We start from the raw sequence: 14,150 nt of genomic DNA on the forward strand, positions 1-14,150 counted from the left end.
AATATATATTTATTAGAGGAAGGGAGGAAAGATGGTCAGCAAAGCTCTCCCTGAATAAAGATTCTGGCTAAATCTTGATAGAGCTTAGATACAAGAAGAATTCCAAAAAGGAGGAAGAAATGTTTTTGCCTGTTTATTGGAGCATTTGGTGCTTTTCTTGGGTATGAACTATGCAAGTTCTAACAATAATTCTATCCTCTATCTTTTCCACAAAAACCTTTTGGAAAAAGAGGCAGTGAACTCAGAAAGGGAGGGGGCCACTCTGTAAGGGTCCTGACAAGATAGTGCTATTTAGCATCTTTATCAATGACTTGGTAAAGTTATGAAATCTGCAGATGACACCAAATTAGGCAGGGTAGCCAACACCCCAGAGGACAGGATCAAAATTCAAAATGACCTGAATAGATTAGCTGAGCCAAAACTAACAAAATGAATTTCAGCAGGGAGAAATGTAAGGTACTACACTTAGGGCGAAAAAAATGAAATGCACAAATATAGGATGGGGAACTGGCTTGACAACAGTTCATGTGAAAGGGATCTAGGAGTCCCAGTAGACCACAAGTTAAACATGATTCAACAGTGTGATGTGGAAAGAGGACATAAGCATGTCCTCTGTTCCATCATTCAAATCATTCTGATTTGGTCAGGCCTCACCTTGAATTCTGGGCACCACAATTTAAAAAGGATGCTGAGAAGGTGGAGTGTGTCCAGAGGAGGATGAGTAAAATGGTGAAAGGTCTGGAAACTATGCCCTATGAGGGGGTTGGACTGGATGGTCCTTGAGGTCTCTTCCAACTCTATGATTCTAAGAAGCCCTTCGTGATCCTGGAGTTGAATGAATTTTTGTTCAGACTAATCTGAGAACAGGTCACAGTTGATGCACCCTCTGGTGGTCATGATTACTATTCTCCAATCAGAAATGGTATGTTTAGCAGCATCTTTGATAATGTGGCAGGCTTCAAAATAGCAAGCAATTACTAAGAAGAGTACATGAGCTCAGTGGAAAAGAGGTTAATGGCTGCAGCATGAGCCACAGTGAATGGGATCAGTGCCTGACTTTGCTGCCTTTGCAGAGTCTGCAGACAGTTGAGTCACTTGTGGTTTCAGCAGCTGCTGCTGGTTGCTCCCTCATAATTTCAACATGCTTCCTTTTTGTGTGTTCAGGTTTTCCAGTTTTCTTTACTATCACAAGCAGCACAGAAAAGTAGAAAGGATAAAAGTTAATGAGAAGCTACACAGCAGCAATGGGGGAAAAAGAGGATCCTTTGTTTTAGAACACAGATAGATCAGTGGCTAAAGGGGGTAATGAAACCAAAGATGAGGTATGTTGAGAACAAATAGGAAGAAGAGAAAAGCAGCATCTGCAAAAGCAGTAATTGAAGGAGGAGCTAGGGAGAAAAATAAGAAAAAGAACTCAAGCTACACTGTTCTTGCCTTCTCAGCAATAGGAGATAACTCACAACTAGATGCCTTCAATGACAAAAGATAAACAGCAATACTGCTTTTAGTACTGACTGACTATTCTCCTGACCCACCACTTTCTAATCAACCACTATTTATCAGTTATTAGGGATTTGAAATGCAAAATAAAGTAGCAGATCCATCAATATGTTATTCCAGCAAGAGATTATATAAGCACTTAGAAACAGCTTTTAGGCAACCCATTTCTGCAAATAAAGACTCTGCAAGCTTCCAGAAGCTTGGTTCAAGTGAAGCAATATTTTCTACTTCAGTCTGATGTGCCATCTTCTCCCCACCTTGCACCAGCATCCTACCTAGGAGCAAAGGATATTTGTTTTATCATTTTACCGAAGAGGGAACATGATTGGGAGCAAATTTAAAAAGAGGAATTGAAAACTGGCAGTAGGGAAAACAGATGCCCACCATTAGCTACATAGCTTAGCTAAAAACACTATTTCTTGTAAATTGGTATCAAATGACCACTAAAAAAGATCTGTCTTCATCTAGTTTGTATATATGCAAAGATTTCTTCTTTCTCCCTTTTTGTTTTACTATGGAGAATTGCAAATGAGTTTTTGTTTGTTTGTTTCATAGTTCTGCTTGTTAGTTGAATGTATTAGATCTGGTGTCAAACCATTTATCTGGCTTTTTAAAATCCCCATACACATAGACTGCATCCTGAAGGAAAAATACAAGAGGCCTGTAAAAAGCTATCACATTCTGATACCGTGATCCATGTTGTCAATCTAAAAATACTGAGGAAGGAATTAATATAGAATAGAAACCATAGATGTCCTAAGTGTCAAAGTTAGAGATGACCAGAGCATGTAGTGACAAGATATGCCACCAGTGCCACCTTTTGCGTTTTGAGTTCGTTTTACTCTAAATGTGCATAAGCAACATAAAACAGGAATGGAACAACAGGCAAACAAGAAAATGGCAGCTACATCAAAGCAAACAGGAAAAAGAGTACAGGCTTTGAGCTACTTGCCTGATTTTGATCGCTGTAGTTACACTCTCTGACCACAACAAGTCCTCCTTTCTGACTTGGATGGCCTTGAGCAACCAGACATTTATCTGTCTGAAGGTGACGTAACTGCAAGGAGGAAAAGAGCATACAGCTAAGATGACAATAGAAAAATTTGAGAAACAGAAGAAAATGTCCAACTACAATTCCATTCATTCTTGATATAACCTGTGAGGGAGGACGAGTTGATGTGACAGGTTTGGGGTGAAGAACTACTAAATTGACAGTATGTTCCGGTCAACAACATGTATGACCAGAAAATACCTTTTTATACAACACTAACAGCACCATTTGCACTTGATACCAAAAGACAAAAAAGATGTCAAAGATACAAGCTACAAGCAGAGATAAGGCATGCAGTTACTCTTTAGGAGTTACCTTATTTCTGCCTTATCAAATGAAACAACCAGAGCATCACAGCACAGATCTAGACAGAAATTTGTAGCTAAAATGTAATACTACAACTGCATTGTCCTAAAAAATGTTTATATACTTGAGAGAAAGGAAAAGAAAAAATGTGATGACTTAGGTTTTTATTCCAAGATCTGTCGGGGTATCACTGCTGAATGCAACTCCTACAACCACTAAGAAGAAATGTTGCTTTTGGAAACACTACTTCTTATTGTTTCTCCATTCCCGAACATCTGTTCAGAGTGGCTTTTCCACATTAAAAGGGGCAATTGGCTACTGTAACTTATTTTTGTGTAATATAATAATTTAGTCTAAATTTTGTCCATCACATGCATAGTATCTTAATACATCACACCTTTGTTCTGGATAAGCAGCAAAAATGTGAAATAAATTGGACAGTTGCATATCTGTATTCTAGAGGCTGAGTTTCAGTTGAACCGGCTTCTGATAAGTGAAAGGCAACAACTGACCAAACTGAGAAGCAAAAGCTGTGTGTGCAATTATCTTGTCTCGAATCTCAAACTTTTTTATTCCTAGCACATATGAACTTTGTAACCTCAGGTGTTGACTTAGGACACAATCCAAAGTACTCTCTTGGGGATGCTGTGTACAGATGAAAGGTAAGGAAAATGTCTTTAAATATATATAAATAAATAAAGTGTACTTATTTCAATAGTCTGTTAAGACTTTTGTACAGTACACTCTGCACTCAGAATTATTGCATTTGTATGAATAATCACCTTCTGAAGTGACAAAGTAAATTAAGAGAGACTATGTCCAGTCCTGATACATTGGTTCTTATGGCACCAGTTCACAGGGCACATCAAAATTAAAAGGTAATGTCCATTTTCCAGAAAAATTATGTAAACAGCAACTAGTTTCTCCTGGCTCCAAAGCTTTAAGAAATATTATTTCCGATTTCATTGCATGCATGCTTCCAGAAGAAGAAACGCTAGTCAGAAGAGTACGCCAAAATACATTTGATCAGACACGACCAAACAAAAGGGGGAAGACATTCAGAAAAGTGAATCCAAAAAGTTAGGACAGCATCTTACTCTGCCACGTTGGAGTGTTTTGGGTCGTTTTTGCCCTTTGTTGAAAAAGATTGGTGGCTGAACTTTGGCATTCGGCCCAGAAATTTGCATCTCTGGGTATATATTGTCCAGGTACCACTTAAAGGATTTGCAGTTCAACTTCTTTCTCAGTTCCACACGGTCAGTAATATTTCCATAGTTCCTCATTCTCAGTTCTGGTCGTAGGGCAAAATATTGCTCCTAAATTTAAAAAGATAAGGAAAAGATGGAGGAAATTACAATTCAGAACAATTATTCCAGTACGTTACACCAGGATATATTTTTTAAGTGAGAATGAAAACACATCACTGGGAGAAAAGCATTTAGTTCTTCCAAATTTTAAACTAAATTTGTACTAAACTGCACCCAAAGGTACAACAAATACAGTCCATGAAAAAATAAGTGTAAACTTTAAAATAGCAAAAGAAATTGGGACAACAGACTAAAATAAGAAAAATATACTAAACGTTGAAATATCCAAGGCAACACACAGTATGAGTTTTTATCCTCAGTTATTATTGGAAACAGTTGAAGAGTAACTATCACTAAGCTATAATATCTGTTTCCAATGGGGTCAAACTGAATTTTTAATAGATTTTCCGACATGTAAGCATCCAAGCATTTCATAAGGTCAGTTGTGTCTCTTTAATGTCAGCACAGTCATGAAAAAATCCTCTAGTACTATGAAGGCTATTCTTGTACATTTCCATTGCTATATTACATTTAACATTTATTGACATTATCAAAATCTTCTGGCACAGAATTGTATTTGGGGCAATGTCCTGATTTGCCTATAGCTGCCATTTCCATATGTAGAAATGAGTAAGAAACTGTAGGTGCCAAGGACCTGATGAAGTCTTGGACCCAAAACAACAACTGGACTACACAGAATTCTATGGTCCAAAACACACTGCAGAAATAATCCAGTTCAAGATTTAATTGCCCTAGCTCAGTGCTAGGAAATCCTGGGAACTGCAGTTTATTATGGCACCAGAGCTCTCTGACAGAGAAAGTCAAATGTCTCACAAAACTACAGCTCCAAGAACTCCTTAGCACTGAGCCAGGGCAATTAAAGGAGTCTCAAACTGGATTATTTCTGCAATGTGTTTTGGAGCTATGCAATCTTGGGGAGGACACCATTCTTAAAGTGGAGTTGACTCATGTGGGATGATCCAGTGCTTAATTTGGGAAACATATATGCAGTTCTTACTCATTTCCACCTGCTGGCTATTGATACCATGAGGGTGTCATGCAGAACACTGTCTGACATCCAAATCAAGTAGTGGGCCAGATAAGACTCTGCCATCCCAGACAGTATCTCCTAGAGATGTAGGTTTCTGACTTGAGATGATCTATTGTTTTGTTTCCAGTGCACTGCCCAGCTCCCTAATTTCTTTATAGAGGTTTTGATTTTAACTGCTGCTTATTCAGTTAAAATCAGCATCTTCAACCAAATCCAAACACTGTGGTAGAAATAATGCTATACTATGATGTAGAATCAATTCTCACACTGGAATGCCTATGAATGAGATAGTCTACACTGTCAACATGTCACTTTGTGTTTGCTCCAAGCACAACCACACCCTTTCTTAGGGTCTAGTAACAGCCCTTCCTCACACAGGACAGTTGAATATTCCATAGAAAGGTGCCTGGAAAAAAAACCCTCTTTGCACTGAGCTAGACACTGCATATTGCTCCTTGTGATAAGCTGGAGTTTGGTTCCAAGATCCCCCATGGATAACAAAATCCATGAATGCTCAAGTCACATTAAATATGACATAGCAAAATGGATAAAAAATAGAAAATCAATTTTGATATTTGAAATGTATACTTTTTTTGAACATTTTCAAACCGTGGATACTTGAATCCGTGTATAAGAAATCCACGTATAAGAAAGGCCGACTGTATTCTCAAAAATGTTGGTAATTGCATTTATTTTGAAGTGTTATTTTTCACTGTTTATACTGGACTAATGAGGCTGCTGATCTGGGAGTCACACACCTCTTACAAGATGTAACTCTGCTTTGAGGTTACATCGTAATTACAGCAACGTTTTGTTCCCGCCATACAGTAGGAAAAAATTAGCATGGAAACCCATATTTCTCCTTTCCATATAGTTTAAGACTGTTCAAGTATTTAATATTTTACTTCCATCACTTATATATCTAGATTGGAAAGCCTTCATTTCCTCTCCTGAACCAACACTGCAACAACCTCAGTCAATCAGAGTTTCATAAGGGAAGGCACTAAAAAAGAAGAGTACTGTACAAAGTACCTATTATTTCTTCTACAAGATACATCTCAATAATTTCCAAGGAATGTGGCTACAATTTCTGGATCTTTCCCATATGTTGTGACCAGCTACCCAGATATCTCTACCCTCTGCTACAGGTTTTACCAATTATTATCACAGCAGTAGCACACTTGCCTTATATTCATCCATCCAGACATGTGCTAGCCGTAGAGAGTTGTGCGCCATGGTGTCCTGTCCGCCTGGTGAGCCATAAGGTCGCCTTTTACGAAAGATGTGTCCAACTCTGGAGCAAGGAATGATGAGAAGTTTTCCCCCACACATCCAGATCTGCTCAGAAACAAAACAGTGTAGTCAAATTATTTGATTTTTAAAAACTTCAGAATAGTGATATTAAGTGCATCCACAATTTCTGGACAAGATTAGTGTGTCTGTGTAGCTTGAAAGAAATACATCATCGATCTTTCTAGGCAGCTGAAAGATCCCATTTATAATCATGACAACATTCTTCATTCATTCAACGGTCTCTGTGTAAAATTTCCCATTGCAAGCAGCAACTGTTAGTAAAGAAATGTAGCATGGTGCAATAGTTTGCAGAACAGGGTCAAATTCCTGCTCAGTCATGGAAACCCACTGGGTGATCTTAGGCATGTCGCACAGGAAGGCAAGAGTAAATCTTCTCTGAACAAATCTGGACAAGAAAACCCTGTGATAGTTTCATCTTAGGGTCACCATAAGTCAGAAATTTCTTCAGGGCACACAACTACAACAACAAGCAACAACCACTGAGGTAGAACAGAAGCAAGGAAACTTAGCATGATTATTTCACATCACACATTGCCAAGAGGTATCTAGTTCCAGCTTCAACAATCACTTACTTATTTTTCTCCAGTACAAACAAGTTATACTCATGCAAAGACAAGTACTGTATGCCAGGTTTTCAATTCAGCAGTTTCCATTTGCTTTTCTCTTATGTTGCTGGTATCTGCATGCAGACCTAAAACAAACTTAAATAAAGACACCCCATGTACACTACTCAGCTGCTTCTAGTCCACATATCTAATCAACTAGACCAGTTAAATTCAAGCCACATGTATTAGCAAGAACAGCTCAAATTATTTAATATCCACAAATTCTTTACTAGTAGTGTGATTCCCTGATCGCATTTTCATTTTCTCGCTAAATAATACTGTCTCATATTCTCACAAAAGCCTTGCATACCCAGTGAAGTCAGTTTTCCCATAGCATCTAACAATGTTTAGGTTTGCTATATTGTTTTAGAGACAGTATCCATACTAATATCTTCACAAAACATCTACTGACTGAAGTCACTTTTTGCCTTCACTGAGTTGTTTTTGGAGATCAGACTCCAACAATGTAATAATCCTTTTAGCAATCCAGTTGCAGCTATCTGAAGTATTCAATCTTTCCATGGCAGCCCATCCAAATTCTAAGATCTTTGCGGGAGGCACTTTTCTTGATACCACTGTCTTCAGAGCTATGTTTGGTAGGAATACAGGAGAGGGCCTTCTCCATGGCTGCTCCCAGACTCTAGTACTCCCTTCTTAAGAAACCTAGGATGGTGTCTTCTTTGCTGTCTTTTCAGTGGCAAATGAAAATCTTTTTACTCCATCAGGCTTTGAAGATCTGACTCTTTTAGTGTGCTGTATTGCTTTTATTGTGTTTTAAATCAATGTTTTAACTAGTTTTAATTTTGAGTTTAGTTTAATACTGTTTTAATCAAAAATTCTTATGTTTTTAACCATACATGTTTGTATTTCCAATTCTCTCTTATTCTGTAAGCTACTTTGCATCTTAAGTTTGGGGAATAGACAGGGTATAATAAAGTGATGGATGGATAGTAAAACAAAATTTCAAGTAGCAATAGATAAAACAGAACACATGCTGATCTATGTTAAAAAGCTTGAAAAAAGCACTACACATTTGTAGACTGAATCTGGACTGCAGAAATAATCCAGTTTGACACCAGTTTAACTGACATGGCTCAATGCTATGGAGTTCTGGGATTTGGAGTTTGTTGTGGCACCAGGGCTCTCTGACTGGGAAAGCTAAATGTCTCATAAAACTACAATTCCAAGAATTCCATAGTATTGAGCCATGGCAGCTGAAGTGGTGGCAAACTGGATTATTTCTGCCGTGTAGATGCAGCCATAGTATGGAAAGAACTTCAGTTTAAACACTGTCATGCTTCAAAAAGAAAAAAATGTTATACGCTGCAACAAAACAAAATCATACATACCCGAAATGATATTTCCAGGTTTTCCCCACCCCAGATGTCCATGCCACTATCATATTGCCCAAGTTCATTGAAGTATTCTCTGTCCATAGCAAATAAACCTCCTGCCATGGTAGGTGACCTACAAGAAAATGGTAATTCCCCCCCCCCCCCAAAAAGATGGGAGGAGAAAGAGAGGGAAAAGGCAATGTTTAGCACAGAAGATTCATAGAGGGCTGGGTTTAATGTATACAATATATATGCTGTGTGGAACTCCAACAACATGAAAGACAGAATAAGGGTACTGAAACACATGGTTACTAGTTAAAGAGTACAAACTTTTAGCCATATTTGTCCCAAGAACATCAGGGGAAATCTTGCTCCACACACCTGCTCTTACAGTTTCAAAACAGATGGCAACAAACAGTAGGCCTCTTATACTGGTGGTACCTACTGTTGTGGACCTTCTTCTCTAAGTGAACTTTCCAGGTATGTTTCCTTCCAAAACTTTTGAAGACAACCACATATCTGCCTTTCTAGCAATACTTTAGTAGAATGATCCTGGAAGTTACTTTTCAGAGTCCATAGTAATTTTTGCCAATTATTAAATATTAACAGAATGTTTTATAGTTGCAACCAGCCTTAGGGACCCATTGCGGTCATATCAATGTAATGAATAAAATGAGTAAAGGCTCTTCTCTCATTAGTGTTCTGAGTATTGTACCCCCTTTTTTTTTTCAATTTATGGTGTGTGTCTTAACTCAGTGATTAATATAATATGTAGGCCTTCAGATATTCTTGAACTGCAACTCCCATCAGCCCCTATGCAGCATAATGGTGAATGACAATGGAAGTTGCTGTTCAGAAACACTTCTCTCACCTGTCTTGGGGGCCCAGAAGGCCTTAGGGACTAGTATCATCCCACCTGTAACCTATCCAAAGTTTTTATGATAGGCTTGTACACATGGAGAGATCAGACTTTGTGACTAATTTATTTGTAAAATACTAAACAAAACTATCATTTCTATTTCTAACAACTATGTTAGAATAGGCCTTTTTGGAAATGAAAAATATTGGAGTTCTAGTTTTAACTTTTCACATACTTTTAGATGCAGATTAGTTTTTCTCAAGGGAGAAAGTATGTATTTGGCTAAAACATATTGCACTTATTGGCTTTTCCTTCTCTCCATTCTTCTTCACAGTTTACAAGTTCTACCAATAAAAATACATTTTCAACACTATTTTATATCACATATTTTTACAATTTTATCCTGTCTTTCCTTGAAGGAGCCTGTGACAGCATGTACAGTTAGTCCTTTCTAATTCTAAATAAAAAGGGGGTATCCTTTTGCCAATGGTATTTGTGACTAACAGAAGGTGTCTCAATACACTGCAGAAATCTTACTTGATTGGAGCAGTAGCTCCTTCTGGGCCTTCCAGTTCTGATAAAGGAACAAGATCCCATTTAAAGTGCAGGCCCCAGTTGAACCCTCCACGGACAACTGGGGAAGAGCTGTAGGTAAGAGTATCAGCACTGATTATATCGATGACAGGGCAAACCACTGTTTTACGCGATTCTTGGATGGGTGTCAGCAACGGTTGCAGCCACAGCTCATTCACCTCACAATGACTGTCCAGAAATACAAGCACCTTCCCTGAGAAAGTAAAAGCACATTAAGTACAAGAAGACTAGGTGACATATACATATCAGTGAGAGCAACATAGGCTTGGAGTTCTGTACTTTAACAAGAGTAAAGGAAGAAGCCTTACACTGAAGCACTCACCAGGCAGTAGACAACAAGGAACCAGATACATGAACAAGGAAATGCGTGCAGGCAAGAAGCAACCTTTACTGTGGGCTATTGATAACCAGGGTTGGCTGCCTGGCTTTCTCTCTTCCTTCTATGTTGGGAAGAACAGTTACAGAGGATCCAGTGGCCTATTTTCTGCCCTAGGGGACTTCATGGACTGCCAAATACGCTCAAAAACCCAAAAGTGATTAGAAGTCCACTTCTGGTTTTGAAAGGATGACTATTTTTGTGTGTGTATGTTTTTAAAGTTGAACACTGAAGAGGGTGCTTTGAAGCATATTGAAAATATATATATTGCCATTGCCAATATATAGCTTTGGAAGCCACATGCCTCCGCAACCCATGCCTTTGCCCCTCCATGCTCTACTGTCTCACCACAGCAGCAATGACGCTACTAACGTCTATGCCATCAGATCACCTTCCTGACAAGATTAGTCCCAGTCAATAAAGTACAAGTAACTTCTTTCCGTTTGCAGTTCTAAGCAGAATACTTAAAACCCTTTTGTTTGCAGTTCTAAGCAGGCTAGTAACTTTCATAGGCTTATTTATAAGGCTGTAATGTTCTAGGTAAGTGCAGCCTAACAGAAAAGGGACAATGGCTTAGCAATGGGACCCTCACAAGCAGCTGCTACATCCAAGGAATCCCAGCTTGCTTCTTTTTTAGTTTAAAGCAGGCATTTATCCCATTCCAATTGGGAATATTCTTGCAAAAATGTGACAATTACAAACCAACAGATGATTTTAAATTACTGAAAAACTCTCAAACTTCACTGCCACAGTCTTGCTATTAATATACCATCCTATACCAGCAGAAAAGGGATAAAGACATAGAGCATATTATGATATTGTTGTTCTACCCTCTGGAAACTCCACTGTGGTTGTCCCTTCATTGAGGCTTTGTCTCGTTCTCCTTGCTATTTAACAACTGCACAAAACTTTAAGGGAGCTTAATTAAAGAGATGGAGCAAGGTGCAATCGGTATGCATGCACTCAGCTCCATTTCTCCTCTTCATCAAACACAGGTGACACAGTGCCTATGTTAAACCAATATATGCACCAGATAATAAAGTGAGAGCCAATAAAATGAAACTCAATCCAGAAAAGGCAGATGTGCTATCATTAGGTGGTTAATTTGCCTAATTTGCTAAGAAGTGCTCAACATGCTCTAGATATGGTCCCATGGAAGGGATAGGTTGTTGGCTTGCAAGTGCTCGTGGATTTAGCTTTATTACTTGAGATCCATGTTGCCTCAGTAACACAATACATTTTATCAGCATCAGCTGATATACTGCTTACAGCCCTACCTGGACAAAAACAACCTGGTTGCAATTATTCATGCACTGGTAACCTCACACTTGAATTATTTCAATACACTGCATGTAGTGCTACCTTTTACGATAGTCCAGAAACATCAATTAGTGCAGAAGAGAGCAGCAGGGCAATTTCCCTGGTCTGCTACAGTGGCTGTACTGGCTCCCAGTCAAGTCATTACATCTCGTTCAACATGCTGGTGCTACCTTTAAAAGCCCTAACTGGCTTTAGGACCAATTTACCCAAAGACTAACATACACTCGTACATCTCTTCTCAAATACCAAGGTCATCTTCAAAGTGCCTTCTCAGGGTAAATGCTGCCTAGAATGGTGTAATGGGTAGCTGCTGAAGGAAAATAACCTCCTCAGTAATGCCTGCTCCCACCTCAGTGAATGCACTGTCTTCTAAAAGAAGAAACACTTGCTCAGCTCATTAGTAGCATTTAGACCCAAGGCTAAGACCTTTTTCTTCCAGCAGGTATTCAATCCTTTATGGTTTTTTCCTATCTTTGCTTTTAATTTTTCATTGTTGGCTCACTGTTGGCTCATAATGTTCAAATATGTTCAAACTGTCTGGGCTTACCTGTTTGTTTTTAGTGTAAAATCTGTTATCTTGCTTTTGTTTTTATAACTGTAAACCACTCCAAGTGCACTGCCAATTGCGTGGTATACAAGCATTTTAAGTATATAAATATGTTATTTGTAAATAAAAGCCAAAACTCTTCCAGAAATATGAGAATAAAGACATTCCATTTTATAAAGGAAGCCCTGTGTTACAGCTATGCATATTTTCATACCTCTTCTCTCCAATTGATATAGCCTAAGGAAGCTATTCTTGGGATGATGTATTGAGCTCAAATAGCTCTGCTGTCATTTCAGTGTATTGTAAAGCTGAACAAGTACTGCTGAATGCTGGGAACTTCAATAAAATCATATTACCTTAATGCAGATGATTAACACACATTAATTAGGAGTAGCTTATGCCATCATTACAAGTTACAATACAAGCTTTCCTGATTTAACACTGATGTATGTTAATACACAATGCAGGCTGATTACAGATTGCCAAATGACATTCTAACCCAATTAGCTGTCGTAGCCACAACAGAATTCTCTAGTGAGAAGCCTGGGAACTGATTGTGGGAGATATTGGCAAATTGCATTAATAAGGGATGTGCTGTAGCTGGCATAATGCTACCATTTTATTTGCATGTATTAACCTGTGTATAATGAGACACTGCTAGGTAACTGTTCTGGCTGAAGAGGGATAATCCTAAAATAAATAATTTCCCCATATTTAACAAACTTCCATTTTCAGAAGAGGTGTACATCATGAGGAAAAATATCTATAGTAAGAAGGTTGTGCTAACATTACCTCCCAGACATAACACACTGAACAACAACAGAACATCCACCTCCCTCTCCCCTGCTCTTCCCGGAGGCAGAAGGATGGCAATAGACAGCAAGACAGACACTGCACTGAAAATGTAAAGCAGGGATGGGCAAAGTGTCCCCCCTGGGTCAATTTAAAAAAAAATTGCCCCAAATACTCTCTAAAGGTCTTGCAGAACATTTTGTCCACATTTTTTACCCCTGGACAATTTTAGGACTAGGAGAGACTTTTGTCCCCTAAGGAAGTCTTCCAGACTTACTGTTGTTAAAAAGGGCCTCTCCATGAACTAAAATGGCTGAAAGCACCCACAAAATATGGCAAAAATGACCCACACACCTCCACGGGTATTGGAGGACAAAATTTGACTTTTTTCCCTTCAGGTAAGTGTTGCGAGGGTTCACCCAGCAAGGTCTCCTGGAGCTAATGCATCCTCATAACCTCCCACAATTGCTCACTCTTGCTGTACTTTCCCATTCCAGATTCTATAATAAAATCCACACCCATCCATCCAGGCCTAAAGAACTGGCCACTGGTTGGACCTGACCTGCAAAATGCTTTTGTCTGGTATGCCAGGCAATATCCCTTCCTTGTCGGGGAAGAAGGTTCCAGGAGTGAGGGGCAGCAAGTGAGAAGGGATGAATGCAGGACAGGGCAGTGGAAATCCTAGGCTGGGACAGCAGACCTTGACTGCTAGAACAGAGGGTACAAGTGGGAATGTACAGAGAAAAAGTTCAGATAAATAAAGAGGGGCCCACCCATGCAGGGCTTTAAAGGTCAACAACAGAAGCTTATTCTGAATACGGAAGGGAAAGGGGAGCCAGTGAAGGGATGATAATAAAGGAGAAACATGGTCAAAGCGGCGAGTGGATGTAATGATGCATGCCACTGAATGCTGAACGGAAATTAAAGGATGAAGATGAGAGAGAGGAAGCCGTGCCAGAAGACGGTTGCAGTGATCTAGTCAGGACACCACCAAGGCATGGAGCAAAGTCTTGGCAGTGGAGGTTGGTGGTGGGAGAGATGGCAGAGGAGACAAATTTTAATTTTGGCTAAATTTTAATTTTGTTGCTGAATGGAATTTTGTCATGTTATCTCTAGAAGGGAAGTTGCAGACTTGTCGTGTCTTTTTAGATTGTAAGCCTGAGGGCAGGGAACCGTCTAACTAAAAGTTTGTAT

General features: G+C 39.0%; 1 protein-coding gene across 4 annotated transcripts in view; it reads right to left on the minus strand.

Moving 5' to 3' along the window:
- The window catches only part of GALNT11 (polypeptide N-acetylgalactosaminyltransferase 11), a 40,086-nt gene that overhangs the window by 3,728 nt on the left and 22,208 nt on the right, over positions 1-14,150 (minus strand). For all 4 annotated transcript variants that reach the window (XM_089533600.1, XM_089533597.1, XM_089533598.1 and 1 more), the window contains exons 6-10: positions 9,865-10,114; positions 8,484-8,601; positions 6,401-6,553; positions 3,955-4,173; positions 2,453-2,557 (exon numbers count right to left, since the gene is read on the minus strand). In XM_089533600.1, coding sequence (XP_089389726.1) covers positions 2,453-2,557; positions 3,955-4,173; positions 6,401-6,553; positions 8,484-8,601; positions 9,865-10,114 — 845 coding nt within the window. The remainder of the gene's footprint in view (positions 1-2,452; positions 2,558-3,954; positions 4,174-6,400; positions 6,554-8,483; positions 8,602-9,864; positions 10,115-14,150) is intronic.

The sequence above is a fragment of the Sceloporus occidentalis genome, unplaced genomic scaffold, assembly GCF_023333645.1.
Source record: "Sceloporus occidentalis isolate IW3139 unplaced genomic scaffold, rSceOcc1.0.p SCAF_7, whole genome shotgun sequence".
In the NCBI taxonomy this organism is placed as follows: Eukaryota; Metazoa; Chordata; class Lepidosauria; order Squamata; family Phrynosomatidae; genus Sceloporus; species Sceloporus occidentalis.